Here is a 27,319-nt window from a genome sequence, read left to right as displayed (position 1 = left end):
CAGTACTAGAATAAAATCCCGGCTCTATGAACTTCCGAATCAAAAACACTTGAGTCCAGCCCACCATCTGCGTCCCCAGTCACACCCTTTCTCACTCTAGACGAAAGTAAAGTGAGAAAGGGTGTTTCTGGACAGAGCGGACAGAACTGTTACCGAGGAGGTCGTTGGCGCTGGGGGGAGCTGACTGACCTGACTTGGCTGGTGTCCATGGTGATGAACCCGTAGAGGAAGACCAAGAGTCCGACCAGCGCAGCAGGTATCAGCATGCCCGTGTACCAGCCCAGCCAAGCAAAGTACAGCCCGATTTTCTCCCCAAAGTAGCGCCTGGAGAGGAAAGACCCAGTGATCAAGACGGATAAGCAGAAACTCCCAGTAAATGGTTGGATTGACTTTTTAATTCAGTCCCGGGTGTGACATATGCATTCGCCTGATGGGAAACAACACTTTGTCACCAGGCAAGGTGCTAGCTGACCTTTTCCACAAAGTAGTTCATTATCAAAGTGCATTTCAGGAGTGCAGGTCCAGTAAATAGTAAGGATTTCCAAAAACCAATGACCCCATTCAGACCAGCCAGACTGGAAAGAATTCTAGAAATAAAAACATGTACATACAGCTCTAGAAAAAAATTAAGAGACCACTGCACCTTTTACTTTCCTTTCCAAAAAAGTTGAAATTGAAAGCTTTCTATTTGCAGTGGTCCTTTCTGATCCTCACTCAAAACCTTCCTTTTCAACTTTTTTGGAAAGGAAAGAAAAAGGTGCAGTGGTCTCTTAATTTTTTTGAGTTGAGGTGTTTCAGTCACACCCACTGTTCACAGTTGTATAAAATCCAGCACATAGCCATGACATTTCCATAGAGAAACATTGGCAGTACAATGAATCGTACTGAAGAGCTCAGTGACTTTAAACGTGGTTCTGTCATAGGTTGACACCTTTACCACAAGTGAGTATGTGAAATTTCTGCCCTACTAAATCTGCCCCAGTCAACTGTAAGTGCTGTAACTGTGAAGTGGAAGCGTCTGGGAGCAACAACAGCCAAGCCACCAAGTGGTAAACCACACAAACTCACAGAGCTTGGGGCCGTCAAGTGCTGAAAGTCGCCTATCATCTGTTGCTTCACCACAGAGTTCCAAACTGCCCCTGGAAGCAACAGCAGCACAAGAACTGTGTGTTGGGAGCCTCATGACATAAGTTTCCATGGGCAATTGTACGCAAACCACACATCAACATGCGCAATGCCAAGCATCAGCTGGAGTGGTGTAAAGCACACCGCCACTGCACTCTGGAGCAGTGGAAATGCTTTCTCTGGAGCTTCACTATCCAGCAGTCTGATGGAGGAATCTGCCCTTTGCAAGTAGATTCTTGGAACCCGGGTGGTTCAGATGGGCCACCTCTCCACCACCACGTACTCCTCCAACACCATTATTGGCCTGCACTATTACAACCTGATGCTGGATGAGCACAAGCAGCATAGCCAAGTGGCCTACAGCTGAAGGAAGTTGAGAGAGGGGGATGAATGATGTGGCGTCCAGCAAAGGATGGAGGAAAGAACAACCCAACAAGTCGGTAATATATGAGCCTACAGCTCTGATGCGTTTTTAATGCAGGTCAAATGAACAAGAACATGGTATAACAATGAAAATAGACAACAATTATATTGACTGGGACTAATTATAAAGTTGATGAGTGATTTCATGTTTTTATGTGATTCCTAGATCTCCTAATAAACATAGTTTTGATGCTCAATGGCAAAATGTTTTGGGGTGGCTCAGACATAATGACAAGGGAATGATATGCTCTGTATGCTAGAAGCATTGTGGAGGCAAAGTGTATCCAGATATTATCTAAAGTAAATCACAGAGTGTATCCAGATATTATATAAAGTATATCACAGAGTGTATCCAGATATTATATTAAGTATATCACAGAGGGGTGTCCGGTAGAGCGTGGAATGGCGGGGGTACCACCTTTGACAACTTTTCAGCCAGGAAAAACCCTGATAGCTCATAATGCTGTTGTTAATGTGTAATGACAAAAAAACATAAACTATTAATCAGGACTGAAAATAGTATAGGAAAATAGTCTCTATGACATTTTGAGATCATTCTAATTCTGCACAGGGTTGACTTTTAAATTGGTGAATTTCCAAGCATAGATGGATCTAAGTTCAGTTTAAAACTGATTAAAGAAGTCCAATGAACAAGAGAACAAACAGATGGACAATAAACCAGACATATTAACGGCATGGTACAGGTGGAATTTCAAACTGGATTGGTTCAGACCTTGGTACACGACTCTGGAGAAGAAAACTTTCCCTCTGGTTCCCTGTGGAGAAAATATTTCCCTGACAAATTGCACGTCTGGAGGCAAAGTTAAGCCCAGGATCATTAAACTAGACTACACACACACACACACACACAAACACACACACACACACACACATGTGCGTGTACACACCAGCTTACCTGATAAGGTCGAGAGGCTGGTATTTGTACCACATTCCCCAGCGAGCCCATCTCTCGTACAGCAGATGTCTGTGGTTCTGGGCACCATGGGTCTTAATAGGATGTCTGCTGTTGTATCCACCCTGGACAGAAGCATAGAACAGTCATATTTCTGGAGGGCATCCTGAGAGATGGGCCGGTGTGCTCCAGTATATTACTGGAGAACAACTAGCCTTCTTCAGTATTGTCTGGGCAGCAGTCTGCTCTAACAGGAGACAGGGAGACACTAGTCTAACCTCGACAACACTAACAGGAGACAGGGAGACACTAGTCTAACCTCTACAACACTAACAGGAGACAGGGAGACACTAGTCTAACCTCTACAACACTAACAGGAGACAGGGAGACACTAGTCTAACCTCTACAACACTAACAGGAGACAGGGAGACACTAGTCTAACCTCTACAACACTAACAGGAGACAGGGAGACACTAGTCTAACCTCTACAACACTAACAGGAGACAGGGAGACACTAGTCTAACCTCTACAACACTAACAGGAGACAGGGAGACACTAGTCTAACCTCTACAACACTAACAGGAGACAGGAAGACACTAGTCTAACCTCTACAACACTAACAGGAGACAGGGAGACACTAGTCTAACCTCTACAACACTAACAGGAGACAGGGAGACACTAGTCTAACCTCTACAACACTAACAGGAGACAGGGAGACACTAGTCTAACCTCTACAACACTAACAGGAGACAGGGAGACACTAGTCTAACCTCTACAACACTAACAGGAGACAGGGAGACACTAGTCTAACCTCTACAACACTAACAGGAGACAGGGAGACACTAGTCTAACCTCTACAACACTAACAGGAGACAGGGAGACACTAGTCTAACCTCTACAACACTAACAGGAGACAGGGAGACACTAGTCTAACCTCTACAACACTAACAGGAGACAGGAAGGACACTAGTCTAACCTCTACAACACTAACAGGAGACAGGGAGACACTAGTCTAACCTCTACAACACTAACAGGAGACAGGAAGACACTAGTCTAACCTCTACAACACTAACAGGAGACAGGGAGACACTAGTCTAACCTCTACAACACTAACAGGAGACAGGGAGACACTAGTCTAACCTCTACAACACTAACAGGAGACAGGGAGACACTAGTCTAACCTCTACAACACTAACAGGAGACAGGGAGACACTAGTCTAACCTCTACAACACTAACAGGAGACAGGGAGACACTAGTCTAACCTCTACAACACTAACAGGAGACAGGGAGACACTAGTCTAACCTCTACAACACTAACAGGAGACAGGGAGACACTAGTCTAACCTCTACAACACTAACAGGAGACAGGGAGACACTAGTCTAACCTCTACAACACTAACAGGAGACAGGGAGACACTAGTCTAACCTCTACAACACTAACAGGAGACAGGGAGACACTAGTCTAACCTCTACAACACTAACAGGAGACAGGGAGACACTAGTCTAACCTCTACAACACTAACAGGAGACAGGGAGACACTAGTCTAACCTCTACAACACTAACAGGAGACAGGGAGACACTAGTCTAACCTCTACAACACTAACAGGAGACAGGGAGACACTAGTCTAACCTCTACAACACTAACAGGAGACAGGGAGACACTAGTCTAACCTCTACAACACTAACAGGAGACAGGGAGACACTAGTCTAACCTCTACAACACTAACAGGAGACAGGGAGACACTAGTCTAACCTCTACAACACTAACAGGAGACAGGGAGACACTAGTCTAACCTCTACAACACTAACAGGAGACAGGGAGACACTAGTCTAACCTCTACAACACTAACAGGAGACAGGGAGACACTAGTCTAACCTCTACAACACTAACAGGAGACAGGGAGACACTAGTCTAACCTCTACAACACTAACAGGAGACAGGGAGACACTAGTCTAACCTCTACAACACTAACAGGAGACAGGGAGACACTAGTCTAACCTCTACAACACTAACAGGAGACAGGGAGACACTAGTCTAACCTCTACAACACTAACAGGAGACAGGGAGACACTAGTCTAACCTCTACAACACTAACAGGAGACAGGGAGACACTAGTCTAACCTCTACAACACTAACAGGAGACAGGGAGACACTAGTCTAACCTCTACAACACTAACAGGAGACAGGGAGACACTAGTCTAACCTCTACAACACTAACAGGAGACAGGGAGACACTAGTCTAACCTCTACAACACTAACAGGAGACAGGGAGACACTAGTCTAACCTCTACAACACTAACAGGAGACAGGGAGACACTAGTCTAACCTCTACAACACTAACAGGAGACAGGGAGACACTAGTCTAACCTCTAAAACACTAACAGGAGACAGGGAGACACTAGTCTAACCTCTACAACACTAACAGGAGACAGGGAGACACTAGTCTAACCTCTACAACACTAACAGGAGACAGGGAGACACTAGTCTAACCTCTACAACACTAACAGGAGACAGGGAGACACTAGTCTAACCTCTACAACACTAACAGGAGACAGGGAGACACTAGTCTAACCTCTACAACACTAACAGGAGACAGGGAGACACTAGTCTAACCTCTACAACACTAACAGGAGACAGGGAGACACTAGTCTAACCTCTACAACACTAACAGGAGACAGGGAGACACTAGTCTAACCTCTACAACACTAACAGGAGACAGGGAGACACTAGTCTAACCTCTACAACACTAACAGGAGACAGGGAGACACTAGTCTAACCTCTACAACACTAACAGGAGACAGGGAGACACTAGTCTAACCTCTACAACACTAACAGGAGACAGGGAGACACTAGTCTAACCTCTACAACACTAACAGGAGACAGGGAGACACTAGTCTAACCTCTACAACACTAACAGGAGACAGGGAGACACTAGTCTAACCTCTACAACACTAACAGGAGACAGGGAGACACTAGTCTAACCTCTACCACACTAACAGGAGACAGGGAGACACTAGTCTAACCTCTACAACACTAACAGGAGACAGGGAGACACTAGTCTAACCTCTACAACACTAACAGGAGACAGGGAGACACTAGTCTAACCTCTACAACACTAACAGGAGACAGGGAGACACTAGTCTAACCTCTACAACACTAACAGGAGACAGGGAGACACTAGTCTAACCTCTACAACACTAACAGGAGACAGGGAGACACTAGTCTAACCTCTACAACACTAACAGGAGACAGGGAGACACTAGTCTAACCTCTACAACACTAACAGGAGACAGGGAGACACTAGTCTAACCTCTACAACACTAACAGGAGACAGGGAGACACTAGTCTAACCTCTACAACACTAACAGGAGACAGGGAGACACTAGTCTAACCTCTACAACACTAACAGGAGACAGGGAGACACTAGTCTAACCTCTACAACACTAACAGGAGACAGGGAGACACTAGTCTAACCTCTACAACACTAACAGGAGACAGGGAGACACTAGTCTAACCTCTACAACACTAACAGGAGACAGGGAGACACTAGTCTAACCTCTACAACACTAACAGGAGACAGGGAGACACTAGTCTAACCTCTACAACACTAACAGGAGACAGGGAGACACTAGTCTAACCTCTACAACACTAACAGGAGACAGGGAGACACTAGTCTAACCCTCTACAACACTAACAGGAGACAGGGAGACACTAGTCTAACCTCTACAACACTAACAGGAGACAGGGAGACACTAGTCTAACCTCTACAACACTAACAGGAGACAGGGAGACACTAGTCTAACCTCTACAACACTAACAGGAGACAGGGAGACACTAGTCTAACCTCTACAACACTAACAGGAGACAGGAAGACACTAGTCTAACCTCTACAACACTAACAGGAGACAGGGAGACACTAGTCTAACCTCTACAACACTAACAGGAGACAGGGAGACACTAGTCTAACCTCTACAACACTAACAGGAGACAGGGAGACACTAGTCTAACCTCTACAACACTAACAGGAGACAGGGAGACATTAGTCTAACCTCTACAACACTAACAGGAGACAGGGAGACACTAGTCTAACCTCTACAACACTAACAGGAGACAGGGAGACACTAGTCTAACCTCTACAACACTAACAGGAGACAGGGAGACACTAGTCTAACCTCTACAACACTAACAGGAGACAGGGAGACACTAGTCTAACCTCTACAACACTAACAGGAGACAGGGAGACACTAGTCTAACCTCTACAACACTAACAGGAGACAGGGAGACACTAGTCTAACCTCTACAACACTAACAGGAGACAGGGAGACACTAGTCTAACCTCTACAACACTAACAGGAGACAGGGAGACACTAGTCTAACCTCTACAACACTAACAGGAGACAGGGAGACACTAGTCTAACCTCTACAACACTAACAGGAGACAGGGAGACACTAGTCTAACCTCTACAACACTAACAGGAGACAGGGAGACACTAGTCTAACCTCTACAACACTAACAGGAGACAGGGAGACACTAGTCTAACCTCTACAACACTAACAGGAGACAGGGAGACACTAGTCTAACCTCTACAACACTAACAGGAGACAGGGAGACACTAGTCTAACCTCTACAACACTAACAGGAGACAGGGAGACACTAGTCTAACCTCTACAACACTAACAGGAGACAGGGAGACACTAGTCTAACCTCTACAACACTAACAGGAGACAGGGAGACACTAGTCTAACCTCTACAACACTAACAGGAGACAGGGAGACACTAGTCTAACCTCTACAACACTAACAGGAGACAGGGAGACACTAGTCTAACCTCTACAACACTAACAGGAGACAGGGAGACACTAGTCTAACCTCTACAACACTAACAGGAGACAGGGAGACACTAGTCTAACCTCTACAACACTAACAGGAGACAGGGAGACACTAGTCTAACCTCTACAACACTAACAGGAGACAGGGAGACACTAGTCTAACCTCTACAACACTAACAGGAGACAGGGAGACACTAGTCTAACCTCTACAACACTAACAGGAGACAGGGAGACACTAGTCTAACCTCTACAACACTAACAGGAGACAGGGAGACACTAGTCTAACCTCTACAACACTAACAGGAGACAGGGAGACACTAGTCTAACCTCTACAACACTAACAGGAGACAGGGAGACACTAGTCTAACCTCTACAACACTAACAGGAGACAGGGAGACACTAGTCTAACCTCTACAACACTAACAGGAGACAGGGAGACACTAGTCTAACCTCTACAACACTAACAGGAGACAGGGAGACACTAGTCTAACCTCTACAACACTAACAGGAGACAGGGAGACACTAGTCTAACCTCTACAACACTAACAGGAGACAGGGAGACACTAGTCTAACCTCTACAACACTAACAGGAGACAGGGAGACACTAGTCTAACCTCTACAACACTAACAGGAGACAGGGAGACACTAGTCTAACCTCTACAACACTAACAGGAGACAGGGAGACACTAGTCTAACCTCTACAACACTAACAGGAGACAGGGAGACACTAGTCTAACCTCTACAACACTAACAGGAGACAGGGAGACACTAGTCTAACCTCTACAACACTAACAGGAGACAGGGAGACACTAGTCTAACCTCTACAACACTAACAGGAGACAGGGAGACACTAGTCTAACCTCTACAACACTAACAGGAGACAGGGAGACACTAGTCTAACCTCTACAACACTAACAGGAGACAGGGAGACACTAGTCTAACCTCTACAACACTAACAGGAGACAGGGAGACACTAGTCTAACCTCTACAACACTAACAGGAGACAGGGAGACACTAGTCTAACCTCTACAACACTAACAGGAGACAGGGAGACACTAGTCTAACCTCTACAACACTAACAGGAGACAGGGAGACACTAGTCTAACCTCTACAACACTAACAGGAGACAGGGAGACACTAGTCTAACCTCTACAACACTAACAGGAGACAGGGAGACACTAGTCTAACCTCTACAACACTAACAGGAGACAGGGAGACACTAGTCTAACCTCTACAACACTAACAGGAGACAGGGAGACACTAGTCTAACCTCTACAACACTAACAGGAGACAGGGAGACACTAGTCTAACATCTACAACACTAACAGGAGACAGGGAGACACTAGTCTAACCTCTACCACACTAACAGGAGACAGGGAGACACTAGTCTAACCTCTACAACACTAACAGGAGACAGGGAGACACTAGTCTAACCTCTACAACACTAACAGGAGACAGGGAGACACTCGTCTAACCTCTACAACACTAACAGGAGACAGGGAGACACTAGTCTAACCTCTACAACACTAACAGGAGACAGGGAGACACTAGTCTAACCTCTACAACACTAACAGGAGACAGGGAGACACTAGTCTAACCTCTACAACACTAACAGGAGACAGGGAGACACTAGTCTAACCTCTACAACACTAACAGGAGACAGGGAGACACTAGTCTAACCTCTACCACACTAACAGGAGACAGGGAGACACTAGTCTAACCTCTACAACACTAACAGGAGACAGGGAGACACTAGTCTAACCTCTACAACACTAACAGGAGACAGGGAGACACTAGTCTAACCTCTACAACACTAACAGGAGACAGGGAGACACTAGTCTAACCTCTACAACACTAACAGGAGACAGGGAGACACTAGTCTAACCTCTACAACACTAACAGGAGACAGGGAGACACTAGTCTAACATCTACAACACTAACAGGAGACAGGGAGACACTAGTCTAACCTCTACCACACTAACAGGAGACAGGGAGACACTAGTCTAACCTCTACAACACTAACAGGAGACAGGGAGACACTAGTCTAACCTCTACAACACTAACAGGAGACAGGGAGACACTAGTCTAACCTCTACAACACTAACAGGAGACAGGGAGACACTAGTCTAACCTCTACAACACTAACAGGAGACAGGGAGACACTAGTCTAACCTCTACAACACTAACAGGAGACAGGGAGACACTAGTCTAACCTCTACAACACTAACAGGAGACAGGGAGACACTAGTCTAACCTCTACAACACTAACAGGAGACAGGGAGACACTAGTCTAACCTCTACAACACTAACAGGAGACAGGGAGACACTAGTCTAACCTCTAAAACACTAACAGGAGACAGGGAGACACTAGTCTAACCTCTACAACACTAACAGGAGACAGGGAGACACTAGTCTAACCTCTACAACACTAACAGGAGACAGGGAGACACTAGTCTAACCTCTACAACACTAACAGGAGACAGGGAGACACTAGTCTAACCTCTAAAACACTAACAGGAGACAGGGAGACACTAGTCTAACCTCTACAACACTAACAGGAGACAGGGAGACACTAGTCTAACCTCGTTCACTGGATTGAATTGCTGTCACATGGAACACTGGGAGGCAGTAGAGGGAGGGTCCTGTCTTCTATAGCTAGTAGAAAACGTGTGTATGTCTACAGTCTTACAGTTATTCTAGAAGCCTTAACCTAACCACACCTTTGAACCTCTGTCTATTCCTAACAATGTACATTTTTGTTCTCATAAATGTTGATGACACAACCCATTTCAACAGGGAATAACACTTTGTGGCCATGGAATCAAGCAGAAACCAAGAGTCACACTACACAACGATAGACTGAGAATCTAACGTTGTGGGTGTTTCGTCCGCTTTGCATTACGATTCAAGTTCCACTTTGAGGTGCTTTGTGACCAGACAGAGGGAAAAGAGATGGCTGGTGGACAAGATTAACACCACCCTAATTATATACTTAAGTAACAGGTGAAGTTTGGGTTAAAATAAATCCTGCCGACTAAAGCAAATGTATCTCTCCCAAAGGGTTTCTGCACAGTAGAACAATCGTCATGTTTGTAATGTCAGTTTAAACCATCACAGGTCTCCATGTAACATGATCAAATCCTGCCGACTAAAAAGGCAGTGCTCGGGCGAATGAACGAGGTCATTCAAATCCCTGGAAAACGGCTAGCAGAAACGCCTGGAGTTCCATTTATGGTGCATGACCATCTTAAAGAACATGGCGGTTCTCACCTCATGTGGAGGAAATGCTGCCTCATACGTCCCATTGCCCAGTAACCTGTTGATACCTACGACAGAAGAAAAACACACTTCATACCGATTCCAACATTACGCGGGAAATACCAAGTTATAATTCAAAACACACATAAGATTGAATCGTCGCAAATTAAAACAGAGGCCCCAGGTGAGGCTGTTATCTGAAGCGTTCACCATTCCAATAGTGATCGCGACACGGCGTTACGTAACAGAGAAACTCTGTAATGAGCACGCTCTGTTCAGCATCCCCCAGGCTGCCTCGCTGTCTGTGGTGATGTTTGATTAGCCACTCAGCCTCTTGCACAAGATAACCGCTTCCTGTTATTGTTGGAAGAAGCGCGGTCGGTGTCTATACTGTTCTAGCTACTGGGCTGCAAGTCAAATACAGGCACATTACGGGGAATTGCCTTGTCGTAGCCTCACAGCTGCTTTAACTATGTGTCTCATTGCGCAGGTGGACTCAATGGGTTCAGCGAGGTGTGCCGGACAATCTGTGTCCTCTGTTACCGTTGGAACAGTGGCGTATTGGTCATTGCATTTAGCCTGGAATACAAATTTAGCCTCCTACAATGTCTGTCAGTGGAGGAGTGCTGACCTGGGCTCAGTTTAGCTCCTACGCTCATACTAATAAATCAGTTAATCTGTGTCCTTTTTCTCAAGACAGAACTTAAATGAGAGGTAAAAAAAGTGTTAATCAACTCTAATCAATTATAGGTCCGGCGATGTCAACAACTTCAAGTCCAGGTTCTGCTGGCTCCGTGCCCAGAAGATGCCACCCTGAGACATGTATTCAAAGTTCAGCCAACAGTCATTAATTCTCGGCCATGATAATCATAATAATTTAGTAGACTCACAACATAGTGGAGGAGCTGCTGAGACGAAGGGGGACAGGGGGTGTGACCAACAACAAGTTCCACACACACACACACACACACACACACACAGACACACAGCGGCTGTACATGTATGTTTTGGTATAAACAGACAGACAACGTGACGGACGAAACACTCTAGACAGGACTGTACATTTGTGGGGTGTGTTGTGTTGGGGGTTGTAAAGGGTTGTACTGAGAAATGGGGATGTGGAGGTTTTGCTGAAACAATGGAGGGTTAGGGTCACTAGCAGAACACAGAGTAGGACTGGAGAGGTAACTGTCTGACAGAAGATACAAAAGACATTAGTAAGACTTGAAAGTAGGTGAGTGTGTGTTGTGTGTTTGTGTAGGTGTGTGTGTGTGTAGATGTGTAGGTATGTGTCTGTGTGCGGGTGTGCGTTTGTGTGTGTGTGTATGTGTAGGTGTGTTTGTGTGTGATAATGGAGGGTACATTTATCCCTTGGCAGCATCTCTGAAAGCCAGCGTCATGCTCTGATTGGAGAATGAGATTGAAAGGTCACACACAATTGCAGGGGATTTGAAAAGGATATTTTGCACTCTTTGATCTTATTGGTTGTGGAGGAGGGAGCAGACACGGTATTAAAATATCACAGAGTCCTTCAAGGTCAAACAGTAACCAGAAAACATCTGACAAGAGGTTTAAATGACAGGGGCAAGTCCGGTTTCAGATCTGTTCATGATTTATGTACAATAAAAAACTATCTAGGACCAGGTGAAATGTAGACAATTTGGAAGAGGTCTGTCAGAAGTGGAGGATATATTCGTGTGAAAAAGCCTGGTCAAAATTTTTTGGAGAGAGAAAGCAGGTCAACGCAGATTAGACTGGTCCCAGATGTATGTGTGAAATACATACAGAGGATGCTTCACCTAACGGTCTTCTGGATGGTTTTTCTGCTGAGCAGCCCAGTTTTATAGCAGCTGTTAGACAGCAGCAGATACCAACTGATGTCAGACCAGACCAGTTATACTAGCATCCAGAGCCGTGTATTTACAGAATATAGTTATGCCAGCCACCATGCTGGCATCGCTAACGGTCAACATTTTGGTATTGGGGCAGTAGCGGTGTGTCTCTGACAATTTTCTATGAAATGAAAGATAATGTGTGTACAGTACAGTACAACTTGGAACTGTCAATTACCAGAATGTCAATTACCATAACATCAATTACTAGAATGTCAAAGACCAGAATGTCAATTACCAGAACATCAAATACTAGAATGTCAAAGACCAGAATGTCAATTATCAGAACATCAAATACTAGAACGTCTCTCAGAACATCACTTCTAGCGACCAGTGACTGGCAAGATAAGACTGGATTCAACTTCATTGTCATTGAATTGCACGAGTACAGTACAACGAAATGCAGTGGTCAGCCAAAGATGTGGTCGCCCAAAGATGTGGTCGGCCAAAGATGTGGTCGGCCAAAGCAAAAAAAGCCTGAAGCTGTGTCTACATTGGGTGTTGTTAAGGAGTTACATGGCTATTATTGTTCTATTAGAAAAAACTGATTCAGGATCAGGTTAGTCAGAAAGAAGCAGCCAACCAGAGCAAAGAACAGCAGAAAGCTGAGAATGTAGTCTAGACCGGATTCAGTTAGAGTACGTTTGTAATATATCACCAATTCAAATGGTTGAACTGGACCAGTCTGATGTATAGCACAAACAGAACTTGGACCAGGCTGAGGTATAGCACAAACAGAACTTGGACCAGGCTGAAGTATAGCACAAACAGAACTTGGACCAGGCTGATGTATAGCACAAACAGAACTTGGACCAGGCTGGAGGGGAGATAAGGAATGTCTCTGGGGAAAAGCTGGGTGCCGGCTGTATTAGTGCTTAAATATACAATCTTATTCAACTCACATGGGTATTGCTCAATAGGACACAGATCTAGCAAGCCAGGCTGATGGAAAATGGTGAGAAGGGGATTAGCTAATATTGGATGAACACCAACAACAGTGGGTCTTGTTTTAATCAACCCCCGCCAATAAAAGCTTTGCAGTACAAAACAGCATTTTTTTCCACCCACAACCAGTGCTTAATTTGTAAATCGTGAAGTCCCGGAACACATTGGGGTGTGCAAGAGATCATGGATCCGGTTGGCAAATCGACGTGAATAGGCAACAGCACATCAGCGCAAATTGCAGAAAACAAAAGGCAAAAACTTTCTCAATCTTGTCAGGCAGTGCTGAGTCTACAAGAAGCTGCATGAATAGACAACTTCATGAACTCTGATTGCTTTTAGTAGAATGTTTTCAGTGCTAAGCGAACACAGTGATGGAAGAAGACAAGTCATGCGTGGCAGACGGGATCTGTGAAAGGTAGGTGCCAGAACAAACTGAGGAAAATCTGAGAGGGGCTGGATCTTGTTCTGGCAGGATCTGCCTCAAATTAATCACTGTTCTCCAATCACAAAGGTATGAATGAATAACCAAAGCCACCGAATTCCAACTGCTGTACATAAACTAAACCTCTTTTCAGTCAAACTGTGACATAGGACATGTACACAAACAGCATTTCAAAAGTCGCACCATACCCATCTTAGACTTGCCATCCTCATACTTGGTGCGCTGGAGAACATGATGGACTATTCTGCTTCTGGTGGAGTTGGAGAAGAACGTCTCTCTGTTGTTGATGGTAAAACTAAGGATATTAAGTGAAACAATCAGTCAGCATTATTAAGATTAGGGATACACAGATAAGAAAATGCTTATAGCCGATATTCACAGACCACAATCCGATGTTTTGTCATTTCTGTATCGGTGTACCCTGGCATAAATTACATTTAAAAAAATGGTTGCTTCTTATGATGTATCTTATTTCAACAAATGTAAAATCAATCATAAAGAAAGATAGCTTTCTATATCTTTTTAAAACAAAATAACAAAACAAGTCTGATAATGACAGGAAAATGAATACATTACATGATAAACACATATTCCCTTTTGGTAATTGTACATTATATAACGCTTGGATATAAATGTAGTAAATAAGTTATTAACTACCCAAACTGCTTAAACAAATGCCATTGTTGGTATGTTGATAGGGAGTAATATGTCAAGTGTTTAAATTAACATTGTTTCTGAAGATTGTAAAGTGCTCTGACATAGTTAGCAGTCTTGAAAGCAATTAATCTTGGCCAGGCATGGAGTAAAATGTTTGGTTCACCAGAAAACGTGCAGGCTGGGTTCAAATTCTACCAGCCAGTCATTTTAGCAGCCAAAACCCATCCCTTTCTGTTTCCCAATCCTGGTCCTGGGGACCCAAAGGGGTGCACGTTTTAGTTTTAGCCCTAATTGTTGCCCTGCCACTTACACACTTGATTGACGTAATCAACCTATCATCAGGTATTTCATTTGAATCAGGTATGTGAGTGCTTTGGCAAAAACAAAAATGTGCAACCCTTTGGGTCCCCAGGACCAGGATTAAGAAACAAAAAAAATGAGTGTACTGTGTAATGATTCAAAAAAAGTAAAATAAAAAAAATATATATAGCAACGGGTAACGTGGTATATAGCTGCTCAATTTACAACAAATTTGGGGACCTCACTTGAGTCTAATGTAAAACATAATGTAAAATATCACAGATCTGAAAAGTTCAGCTAGGCCGGAAAGTAACGGTGGTAACGGAGACAACAAGCAGTGCCGCCACGCGCTAGCCGACTAGAATCTGACCTGAGGTAATTTGACTCGTCACTAGCAGTTGTAGTAGAAAATCTAACTAACATGCCTTGAACCTCTGTTACAATCAATAACAAAACAAAACAAAAATCTATGAAGGAAAGCTGGCTTCATGAGATGTCGTGCCCTGGATACTAATCTTTCAACGCGCTATCTCTCACTCCCTTACTGAAGACCGCGCACACGCTGAAGTTGCTCGCACTGTTGCTGGATTCATTGACAGGATCCAATTACCAGGACAGAGGGCTCTAATGTGCTTTTCTCGCATAGCACGTATAACACAATAGCACCAGGAGCTCAATATCCCTAAAAACAGAGTAAACTCGACAGATTATCAATATACCAAGGAATGCAATCCATGTGTATAACATTAAGTCAATGTAAAGGAACAGAAAGTAAATGAATAGTTTTTTCTTGCTGTAGCTGGTTATAGTTTTGCCATGGGTGATGCTGGAGCTCCACGGGAAAATGAACGCAGCGGAAACGTCGGAAAGAACAGTCCGTTTAAAAAACGGGCAAATTTAGAGCAATCGCCCCGATATAGATTATTACATTTTCGCCCATAAACTGCTGATTCTGATTGCTGGACAATATATCGGTGCATCCGTAACTAGATCATACATTTGTGCAGCGCTTTACTTGGGCTAAAATAATGCAGGAACTGCCAAAAATGCATATGTTAATAAGGATTGTTCAAATAAGGCTTGATCCTTTGTCTAAAAAAGGAACCAGAACGTTGTTTGCCTAAAATGAGAAGAAACAGAATCCATTCGGGCCCAAGTAAAGCACTGCATTTGTGTGAAACCAAGGAGAGAAAGGGAAATTAATATGCCCCTGAAGACTTTCAGCAGTGATTAGCATTCATGAAAATATCAACATCTCATCTAAAAAATATTTCCAGTGAAGATAAAAAGAAAATCAGAAAACTCCAAGAACAAAGAATGTTCACCAAATGAAAAAAAAACTGGCAGAAAAAGCAATTTAAACAAGTTGAATTATTGACTCTCATCAAAGAGATCTTTAAAAAAAACAATTTTTTTGATGGATCGAAGAAAGTATAGAGGAGGGATGGTCATAACCGAAAAGGCTATTGTGGAACATGTGGAAGCTGCATTTTTACTTCATAATTGTTTTGCGGGCTACATTACCAAAGCTTGGATGGTGTCAGTGAAGCTTTGTTACCACAGCATGGGATTCGTTTCAATTGCAGCACTGAGTTCAATGAATCGCGCCTCCAGCCCAGGGTAGTATTAAACAGCACTTTTCAGGTTGAAATCACCACTCGCGCAATAACAAATACTTCATTCTAATCATTTTATAGTTTGCACAAGTGATTTTTGGGTGTGAACTGTAACGTGTGTGTGAAGACAAATCATGCTGCAGAACAAATGAAACATATGTCAAATTTTAATTTTAGGGTTAGATTTATAACATACTGGTGCATGCGTGCCCTGCTGGAAGGGTTAGTTTCATAACATACTGGTGCATGCTGACCTGATGAAGGGGTTTGTTTTAGGGTTAGATGTATAACATACTGGTGCATGCGTGCCCTGCTGAAGGAGTTAGATTTAGGGTTAGATTTATAACATACTGGTGCATGCGTGCCCTGCTGAAGGAGTTAGATTTAGGGTTAGATTTATAACATACTGGTGCATGCGTGCCCTGCAGAAGGAGTTATATTTAGGGTTAGATTTATAACATACTGGTGCATGCATGCCCTGCTGAAGGAGTTAGATTTAGGGTTAGATTTATAACATACTGGTGCATGCATGCCCTGCTGAAGGAGTTAGATTAGGGTTAGATTTATAACATACTGGTGCATGCGTGCCCTGCTGGAGGGTTAGTTTTAGGGTTAGTTTCATAACATACTGGTGCATGCTGACCTGATGAAGGGGTTTGTTTTAGGGTTAGATGTATAACATACTGGTGCATGCATGCCCTGCTGAAGGAGTTAGATTAGGGTTAGATTTATAACATACTGGTGCATGCGTGCCCTGCTGGAGGGTTAGTTTTAGGGTTAGTTTCATAACATACTGGTGCATGCTGACCTGCTGAAGGAGTTAGATTTAGGGTTAGATTTATAACATACTGGTGCATGCGTGCCCTGCTGAAGGGGGCTGTGTAGCAGTCTGTCTCCTCCAGATCGGGTAAGGCCTCTTTGTCCAGCTTCATAGGGTTCTTGGGTAACCAGCTCTTTATCTGACGACACCGCAAATGGAACCGGCTACAGAAAGAGAGACAGACAGAGAGACAAACAGAGAGAGAGTGACAGAGAGAGACAGACAGAGAGAGACAGACAGAGAGAGACAGACAGAGAGAGGGCCAGAGGACACCGACTCCATCAGAGATTGTTGTCTATAATCTATGAGAATTACACGGCAGATGGAACATAAAGACAAACAGATTTAATTTACCAGGATAAGCCAGCCAAGTAACACACTGATCAATAGAAAAAATAAACATACAAATTGTTCTATATTAATAAATACAAAAAAACTAAATAATACAGGGTTAATATATAGGATTGTGACCATGATCATTAACCTGTTAAAAGTTGGATTGTTTAACCAGAGGAAATTATCATATGGAGACATTTGACATTTAATGGCCATCAGTCAACAGAAAACTCAGTTTAATTGGAACTATGAGTAAAAGGAAATTAAAGCCAATGATTTGATTTGTGTTTAGCATGTTTTTCACAAACACAATGGAAGCAATGATTAACTGTATATCCTTGGCAGCAAGCACTCTTTACTTTATTCAGGGTGACTTACTGGGCTTAAAAGAGCTTACTCTAAACATTTACAAACACAACAGGAAGATTTAAGTGGTGCTAATCAATCCAGTAGTAATTCATATTCTCAAAGGCAGAGGAGCTCAGGGACAGTCTGACCCAGTCACTCTAAGGGACTGTTCGTCTGCCTCCCTGTGATGAAGGCAATTGGCTGTCTAATACCAGACACGTTGTTCAGTCGACGAGTAGTGTGTATGAACAGTGCGGGGACCCTGGGCCACATTACGGCATCCCTCAGGGCCTATAAGTAAAACGGCCATCTCTTAAAATACCATCCAGTTTGTTGGGTCGCAACGAATCTGCTGCAGTGCCACACCTCCCAGTGGCAAAAGCCGTAGCCATGTCTCCTGGTCCATGTCTCCTGGTCCATGTCTCCTGGTCTATGTCTCCTGGTCCATGTCTCCTGGTCCATGTCTCCTGGTCTATGTCTCCTGGTCCATGTCTCCTGGTCCATGTCTCCTGGTCCATGTCTCCTGGTCTATGTCTCCTGGTCCATGTCTCCTTGTCCATGTCTCCTTGTCCATGTCTCCTGGTCCATGTCTCCTTGTCCATGTCTCCTGGTCCATGTCCTCCCTGAGTTACACTCTTCGCTCTTCCGTCACAAAAATGATATTCTAATCTACTCAATTCCACAAATAAAGGCCTGAGCTTATTTTGTTGACAGAAGCCGAGCGCTCCATCTGTCTGTACGTGGGGCTCGACCACAAGCTCAGCCCCGACGAAATGACAGCGACACTCATCCACTTCCCTGATTACCAATAATTTCTGCATCTTACTATGATGTCCAGCGCCCTGCGGGTCTGAGCACAGGGTCACACCAGTCACGCTGAAAGCCCACGCCCCTTCATTTTATTACATCAGCGACTTCCGATCTTTTCCCCAACAGCATGACGGGAGGCTCGGCGCAATGACATGACTTGTACTCCCTTCCAGTTCCCTGAAGACTGATAATGGCTGCATCTTAAAACAGCTGATGAGAGAGTCACCGCGGACGACTGCTCCTGCCGGGGTATTTCCGTCGGAGACCTCACCGGCACAGAGCGGCTCACTCACCAGCCGGCCGTGACACAACTCAATCAGATATTACGCAAATCCACTCACCTGCCCATGGTCTTACTCTTCCAATCCGTAAAATAGCATTTCTTTCTGAAAAAAAAACCAACAAATAACAATAATGTCGTCGGCACCGTGAATCCTTTTGAAACTGCGTGGTGGGCATTATCCACAGCTTATAAGGCGTCATAACGTGCATTATGAAGTGGGCGTTGGTAGTGAGTGACAGCGTTACCTGAAGGGCATCCTGATGTTCATCTGCTCAGCGTATTTGCAGAGCGTTTCCCAGGGAGCGTGGATCTTCACAAACATGATGTCAGTGTTGGTCAACGAGGGCTGGGAGAGACAGGGGCGTCAGCAAGCTTGAGACAACACGAGAACACGCTAACTGCTTACTGCTACTGCAATACCCAACGCTTTCTGCTGTCTCTGTCAGAGATTTCCAATTAAAAGCTACATCAAACGCCCTTTTCTGTCATATTCTGTGAGTATTCACCCGAGGACACTCTTCTCTTAGACAAATCTGAGCTGGAGCCTGAACACTGCGGATTCTCTTTCTCTATAAACAGCTCCTCGGCAGTATCACATCATCATAATCATTGTCCTGACAACCATCATCAGCCTCATAATCTATTGTATCTTTATAATCCTCCTCATAATTATCATTGTCATGGTAATTGTGGAGGAAGATGTTGTTACCAGCCCAAACGGTTTCCTGTCATAGGAATGCAGAAGGGAAGAGAACTTTGTTCTGTTGTGGACCGTGATGTACTTTCAGATGTTGTTATCAACTCTAACTGAAAACAGATGCATCTCCCCTTGAAAAAGCCAAATACACGACGCTCTCTTTACGGGGGTAGCAATCAACCCTGGGAGACGCTTGCTTGTAAACTGATTAAATGCAACTCCTTGGTATCTGGACAAATCTTTGATTCTTTGGTAATTTCCACAACATCCTCCTCATTACTGCGTGGACTTCACCTCTTTCTCCAGCATGAGACCCTCTGCCCTCAGGTTCCTCTCGAAGGTGACTCTCTTCTCCACCAGAGGACTGGACTTCTTGTAGACCAGGATGTAATCGATCCTCTTCTTCCCATCTCGGAACAGCAGGACAGACGGTTGACCCTGGTTGGATCCCTACAGGAACATTGGTTAAGACTTCATATCAAGGTTATCTGCACTACAAACACCTCTACATAAATGTTCATAAGCACACGAATGTCAATTTCTTTAATGCATGATAACAGCACTATAAAAAATATCACAGGATTTTCATAGGCCATTTGCAATGAATGTGTTACGGAAATCCAAAAGGATTTATGAGAATGACTTCACAAATGCTCTGATAGTGAACTCCTACATCACAGTGTGTGTTTTAAATACAGTGTGTGTGTGTGTGTGTGTGTATGTGCTTGTGTGCATTTAAGCTGGCGTGTGCCCATTTCCACACGTGCATGTGTGTGTGCGCAGGTTTTACCTGAAGCGAGTCTGTGCGTGCTTGTAATCTGGCTCGGCTGGCAGGTTTCTGAATGAGAAACGACTCATCCGTCCTCCCTGCTTCATACGCGGCGCTGACCTCTGACTCATCCGTCCTCCCTGCCTCGTACGCGGCGCTGACCTCCGACTCATCCGTCCTCCCTGCCTCGTACGCGGCGCTGACCTCCGACTCCTCGGCATAACGGTCTTTCGCAGCCTCTGCTAAACACAGGAAGGCCGTCGTGGTAAATGGGCAGGACGAGGAGGGGCACGACCGTGGCAAGGAGTGACCTGACCACGCTGTCATTGTGAGCTCCACACAACGTTGTTACTCAACATTCGTTTGGGGTTTGAATCCTTGTCATGAACGTATTATCCAACGCCTTTATCAATGAAACGAAACGAAAGCTAGTGTGTACCTTATGTGGATATTACCTTATGTCCTAAACCCTACAGGAAGCAGTGCAAAAACAAAGGGTGAGCATTGCAAGACAAATCCTTTCTCTTGTGCCGCCATGTCAGAGTTTGAAAGAGGCCTGCAGGTTTATCAGTTTTCTTTTAATCCCAAGGGGGATTTCAGCAGGGAGCTCAGCTCTTTCATCCTCTGACTCTATAGGTGCAGAGATTGTTATTAACTCTGGCTTTGTCCCTGGAGAGAGTGGGTTGAATGTCCACCCCTGCTGCGTAATACGACTGTTACTGCCGTGTCACAGTACCGTCATCATCATTACCATTATCCTTATCATGACCGTCATCTCCGTCACAACAGTTACTGTCATAATCATCCTTATCGGACACCTCATTATTAGTGTTGTGTCAGATCCAGGGCACTCCCACACAGATTGTAGTATGTGGGAAGAGACCCAACAATTATGCCAAAGCCATATATTGTGTGCCGATACTGTAGTTCACTTAAAAACGCCTTTCTTAAATGTATTGTAATGCAATTTAATCATTTAATTTATATCCAACATCAACCTCCTGGCCAATTGATTTCGAAGCAAATATTGAATTCAAGTAAAAATCAATCCATCACAACTTAACGCAATGTTAAAAATGCAGTTTTCTCACATAGTAGGTATGCAGACTAAATACAGAATTACACTGATGTGAATTGGGATACCATTCTAGTAGTTCTATTTCTAACCAGTCACTGCGGAATACATAGCACAGAGAGGTTTCTAATTTCACTTCGGGAACTAAAACATCTTGATGTGTCTGTGTGTTTATGCGTCTGTGTGTGTGTGTGTGTGTGTGTGTATGGTCTATTGTGATGACCCAAATGACTTGAGTGATCATGCGATTGATTAATATTTGCACCGGCCTTCCCCGACATCTGACAGCGGCAACCTTTCAGGGTGTGTTGGCACTGACCGCACCTTGCTCACGACAGGGCAGGCCCCGTCCCAAACGGCCCCACAGGGCCCTGGTTGACAGTAGTTCACAGCCGAGGGGGCTTTGAGCCGTTTGGGACTAGTCCCGAGTCTCTGAGTCATGCAAACTGCTCATTTGAACGTGAACAGCCTTTGAGTGAGTTCTTGCACAGCTTCCGATTTAAATATTAGGGCTGGATGTTTCTTTCTCCTACAGCAGTGATATTTTTTGTAGTGACATCCTTACATATAACAGGAATGGTTTTCATTATTCACTGCTTTACAAAACAGCTTATCCAACCTCCTAAGGCCCTATGATTTCAGATCCATATTATGTTTATGCTTAAATGTCACTGCCACTTTGAAGAAAATGCCGGCATGCCCGTTTGAAAATCACATAGAATGTCAAATAGTTTTAATATTTTAGGTAATTGGATATTCAACCACCAGGTACAATGGCTAAGGTTGGGTTAAGGTTGAAAGATAAAAGGTCAAAACTCTGAAAATGGTGTATGCTGCACCTTCTTTCACACAACTGAATGCATCATCACTCTTGCCAGGATCGACAGTGAATAACACCTTATACCATAACATATTATTAAAATGTTAATAACCAGTCTATTTAGTGGATTAAGTACCTCATATGATAATACTAAACAGTACATCAATCTTGGATAGGTCATGAAACTCCCTGAACGTATTTATATATAGATCTACCTCAGCCTATAGCAGGACGGATTGATGGATTAACTGACTTGACTGACAGACCGACTGACCAACCAATCTCTATCATCTGACCTATAGAGCAAGTGACCGACCAACAGACTATTTTAACAGCCGATGAACTGACTAGCTGTCCAAATATTTGACCAGCTGACCAATTGATTGATTAACTGACAAACTAACTGACCAATTGATCGACTAACTAACCAATTGAATTAGCAACTGACTGACCACTTGACCAACTAACCCACTGATAACCCAGACAACTGATTGACCGACCAATGGGTCAACCAATTAACTGACCAACTGACTCACCAACTGATTATCAAACTCACTAATTGACTGACATGTCAACTGACTGACTGACCAACTGATCGATTGACTGACATGTGGACCGACTGACTGATTGACTGACATGTCGATTGACTGACATGTCGACTGACTGATTGACTGACATGTCGACTGACTGATTGACTGACATGTCGACCGACTGACCAACCGACTGACTGATTGACTGACATGTCGACTGACTGATTGACTGACATGTCGACCGACTGACTGACTGATTGACTGACATGTCGACCGACTGACTGATTGACTGGTGTGTCGACCAACTGACTGATTGACTGACGTGTCGACTGACTGACTGATTGACGGACGTGTCGACTGACTGACTGATTGTAAATGATGATAAGACCGAGGTCATTGTTTTCAGCCCGAGTGAGAGGTCCCAGTGTACAAGCCCAGACTTGGGGAGTCTATCTCCCTTTAAATCTACAGGAGTGCGGAACTTAGGTGTTCTTGTTGACCAGTCCTTAAAGTTTGATAAACACATCTCATCTGTAATCAGTTCCGGTTTCTACCAACTTCGTTTACTATCTAAAATCAAAGGCTTTCTCACTCCAATAACTCTGGAAATGGCGGTTCATGCTTTCATCACGTGTCGGCTGGATTATTGCAACTCACTATATTGCGGTATATCAGATTCTCAAATTTCCCGTCTTCAGTTAGTCCAAAATGCTGCGGCCAGACTCATCCTTAATTGTCGCAAATATGATCATATCTCTCCTATCCTCAGATCTTTACACTGGCTACCAGTTCGGCAGAGAATAGATTTTAAAATCCTCCTCTTTGTCTACAAATCTTTACACAACATCTCTCTGAACTTATTCATCCGTACATTCCGTCCAGAAGTCTCAGATCCCATGACCAGGCGTTGCTGGTAGTCCCTCGTGTCAGACTAAAGCGTAGAGGGGAGCGTGCTTTTGCGGTGGCAGGGCCTTGTATGTGGAACACCCTGCCTCTAGAGATCAGAACGGCTCCCAACCTATCTGCTTTTAAGCCTTTGGATAAAACATACCTGTTCTCGTTAGCATATTGATTACTTTTCTTGGGCTGTTTTTACTATTTTACATTTGTGTCTTTGTTTTAAAGTTAATCTTAGCTTAGATGTTCTATGTGTTTCTGGGTTGTTCTGCTGCTTTTATTTTTATATGCTTGTTCTGTAAAGCACTTTGACTGATTGACTGACATGCCAACCAACTGACTGATTGACTAACGTGTCAACCAACTGACTGACTGACTTGTCAACTGACTGACTGACTGATTGACTGACATGTCGACTGACCCACTGACTGACTGACTGACATGTCGACCGACTGACCGACCAACTGACTGACCTATTTTGGAGGAAATGAGAGTGCAGGAGGTGCTGTGGCTGTGGGTTAGGGGCTGGTTCTGGGCCTGAAGCTGACAGTGGTCCGGGGCCAGGGCCTGGTTCTGTAGCCAGGGCTTGGCTAGCTGGTTCTGGGGCTGCAGCCGAGGTCCAGTCGGGTGCTGGAGTTGAGGCTCTGACTGCAGACGGTCCTGGAGATATGGAGGTGAGAACAAATATCTATTCAGCTGAGTACTGGGATTTTCAAATGTTTTTTTTTTATCTACCTCTGAATAAAGTACTATTGAATTGCGACAGGCAGGGTACGGGTTAAAACAAGTCATGGATAAATATTAAAGCTTCCGATTCTTTCAATGCATTCTTTTCCACCTGAAAGTGGCTAAACTATTACACGAAAGGAACAAGATGGGTGAACTGCATTTACCCAGTACTACACCACCACAATCTCTGTACTACACCACCACATTCTATGTCCCATGTATCATGTATCATGAACCCCCATAATTCATTGCTGTTTACAGTACCACACTGTAATAGAGAATTCCGGCAGCAAACTAGGATTGTTGCTGTAAATGTCCATTAGTTCCATTTGTATTGGTACCTGTGGGTGTGTCTCGGGCTTGTCGTCCGGGCTGAGGGGCATGGACAGGCAATGGTTGAGGTTCTGTGGGTGTGTCTGACTCTGGGCCAGGCAGGGCAGACTGCGCCGGGACGGCTTCAGTGTCTTCTCCTTTAAGATCTCGCTGATGCTGGTGTGCATGCCTGGCGGAGGGAGGGAGGGAGGGAGGAAGAGGAGGGGGCGATAAAAAAGGAGAGACAGAGGGGAGTAGAGGGTGATGAAAGACATAAGAGGTGGGAGAGAATTGGGGAGGGGTTGGGGAGAAGAAGGGAGGTGCGGTAGAGGGAAAGATCCATTTTCCAGCATGAATGGAAAACCTGTTTTGTTGTCCTACGTTATTTTCCGCACTGACTGGAGCATCCCAGAATCCACCACGGGGCTCCAGTTGCTCAAGGGCACACTGACACTAATTGCCTTGTCTTCCCTAGCGGTTTTGAATTGGTACTTTCCGGCTGCTGGCCTGCTCACTGAACCTTGAAGTTAGCCCCGCCCCTCAGAGGAGACACGGGAAGGAGACAAGGGAATGACTTGAATGACTTGGGGTGGACAGCGGTGTAAGCTGCTGCCTCTGGCACACATGGGTTTGAATCCAGCCCAATGCTCTTTCAGTAAAACCTCTATCTTTCACCGCTACCTTTATTATATAAAACATGTCATGTCTAAACAAATATATATAAACATAAAATACATAAACATATCTGTACTATAAGATACCCTCCAGTCAGCACCAATATGACTCTCCAATTAATATCCAGACTATAAGATACCCTCCAATCAGCACCAATATGACTCTCCAATTAATATCCAGACTATAAGATACCCTCCAATCAGCACCAATATGACTCTCCAATTAATATCCAGACTATAAGATACCCTCCAGTTAGCACCAATATGACTCTCCAATTAATATCCAGACTATAAGATACCCTCCAATCAGCACCAATATGACTCTCCAATTAATATCCAGACTATAAGATACCCTCCAATCAGCACCAATATGACTCTCCAATTAATATCCAGACTATAAGATACCCTCCAATCAGCACCAATATGACTCTCCAATTAATATCCAGACTATAAGATACCCTCCAATCAGCACCAATATGACTCTCCAATTAATATCCAGACTATAAGATACCCTCCAGTTAGCACCAATATGACTCTCCAATTAATATCCAGACTATAAGATACCCTCCAATCAGCACCAATATGACTCTCCAATTAATATCCAGACTATAAGATACCCTCCAATCAGCACCAATATGACTCTCCAATTAATATCCAGACTATAAGATACCCTCCAATCAGCACCAATATGACTCTCCAATTAATATCCAGACTATAAGATACCCTCCAATCAGCACCAATATGACTCTCCAATTAATATCCAGACTATAAGATACCCTCCAATCAGCACCAATATGACTCTCCAATTAATATCCAGACTATAAGATACCCTCCAATCAGCACCAATATGACTCTCCAATTATAACTAATCACAGCACCACACTACTACGATAAGGACTAGAGATAAGCTAGAGAGTGGAAACAGCGTCTTAGAAACAGCAGAATCACAGCTGATACAGCACCAGCTTGTTTTTTACTCACAGCAATGGTGTGAAATGCATTACTAATAATGAAATGCATTATAGGGAACATGTTCAGGTAAAACAAACATATACGTTTACAGTATCAAATCAGGGCTGGCAGGAGTTGTGTTATAGGATTTTTTTACTTATTTCAAATGAACAGGATTAAATGAACATTTGAGCCCCTGGGCGCTCCTTACCCCTGAAGTGTTGTTGTCTGTTATTGGATAACTACAAAAGCACATCATTTTCAGTCTGAAAGGCTCATGCATAATTTTATTATCCTGGACGTCATAGGACTTTACAGTCATCTGCAAGGTTATTCTGACATCAGCAAGATTAGTGAGCGCAGGCGTGACTCCTAAATGGCAGCCTATCCCCTACACAGTGCATTTGTTCTGACCAGGGCCCGGAGGCACCACCCTGAGGGCCCTGTCAACAGCAGTGCACTATGTAGGGAATAGGCTGCCATTTGGAATGTAACAAACCCCACTCATTGTCTGTCTGCTGTTTAATTTAACACCCCAAGACTGGGGTCGGAGATGCTGGCGTAGCTAATTACAAATTGTAAAGAGATTTGTTCATTAGATACAAACGTTGTAAATGACCGGCAGTGACCCGGGACAACAGTTTCTCCTTCACTGTGTGCTTTACAACCCCTTCCTGAATGAGGTTTTGACCGCACCCCACACACAGCACTGTTATATAGTGCATACTTTAGACCAGGTCATGGTCAAAATCTGTGCATTCTGTTGAAAAATGTATAGTGTAAAATGGCTGCATATAATCTTCATTCAAATAATGACATAATGGCCGGATATGATCTTGATTCAGATGGAGCCATGATGACCGGA

The 27,319-nt window shown here is 44.1% G+C and overlaps 1 protein-coding gene across 5 annotated transcripts in view; it reads right to left on the bottom strand.

The window, feature by feature from the left end:
• The window catches only part of ano3 (anoctamin 3), an 88,443-nt gene that overhangs the window by 28,294 nt on the left and 32,830 nt on the right, over positions 1 to 27,319 (bottom strand). For 4 of the 5 annotated variants that reach the window (XR_002198245.3, XR_003777435.2, XR_003777437.2 and 1 more), the window contains 11 exons: positions 24,859 to 25,019; positions 24,262 to 24,448; positions 20,488 to 20,708; positions 19,992 to 20,147; positions 19,246 to 19,346; positions 19,059 to 19,103; positions 17,253 to 17,387; positions 14,019 to 14,125; positions 10,564 to 10,619; positions 2,465 to 2,586; positions 190 to 324 (listed from right to left, as the gene is read on the bottom strand). Coding sequence is in view for 1 of the 5 variants with exons in the window: in XM_020056792.3 (XP_019912351.2) it covers positions 190 to 324; positions 2,465 to 2,586; positions 10,564 to 10,619; positions 14,019 to 14,125; positions 17,253 to 17,387; positions 19,059 to 19,103; positions 19,246 to 19,346; positions 19,992 to 20,147; positions 20,488 to 20,708; positions 24,262 to 24,448; positions 24,859 to 25,019 (1,426 nt within the window). In the remaining 4 variants the exon portion in view is untranslated. The remainder of the gene's footprint in view (positions 1 to 189; positions 325 to 2,464; positions 2,587 to 10,563; positions 10,620 to 14,018; positions 14,126 to 17,252; positions 17,388 to 19,058; positions 19,104 to 19,245; positions 19,347 to 19,991; positions 20,148 to 20,487; positions 20,709 to 24,261; positions 24,449 to 24,858; positions 25,020 to 27,319) is intronic. The other variant, XR_003777434.2, reaches the window with a different exon arrangement.

The sequence above is a fragment of the Esox lucius genome, chromosome 19, assembly GCF_011004845.1.
Source record: "Esox lucius isolate fEsoLuc1 chromosome 19, fEsoLuc1.pri, whole genome shotgun sequence".
Taxonomy (NCBI): Eukaryota; Metazoa; Chordata; class Actinopteri; order Esociformes; family Esocidae; genus Esox; species Esox lucius.
This window is presented reverse-complemented; position numbering and strand designations above follow the sequence as displayed.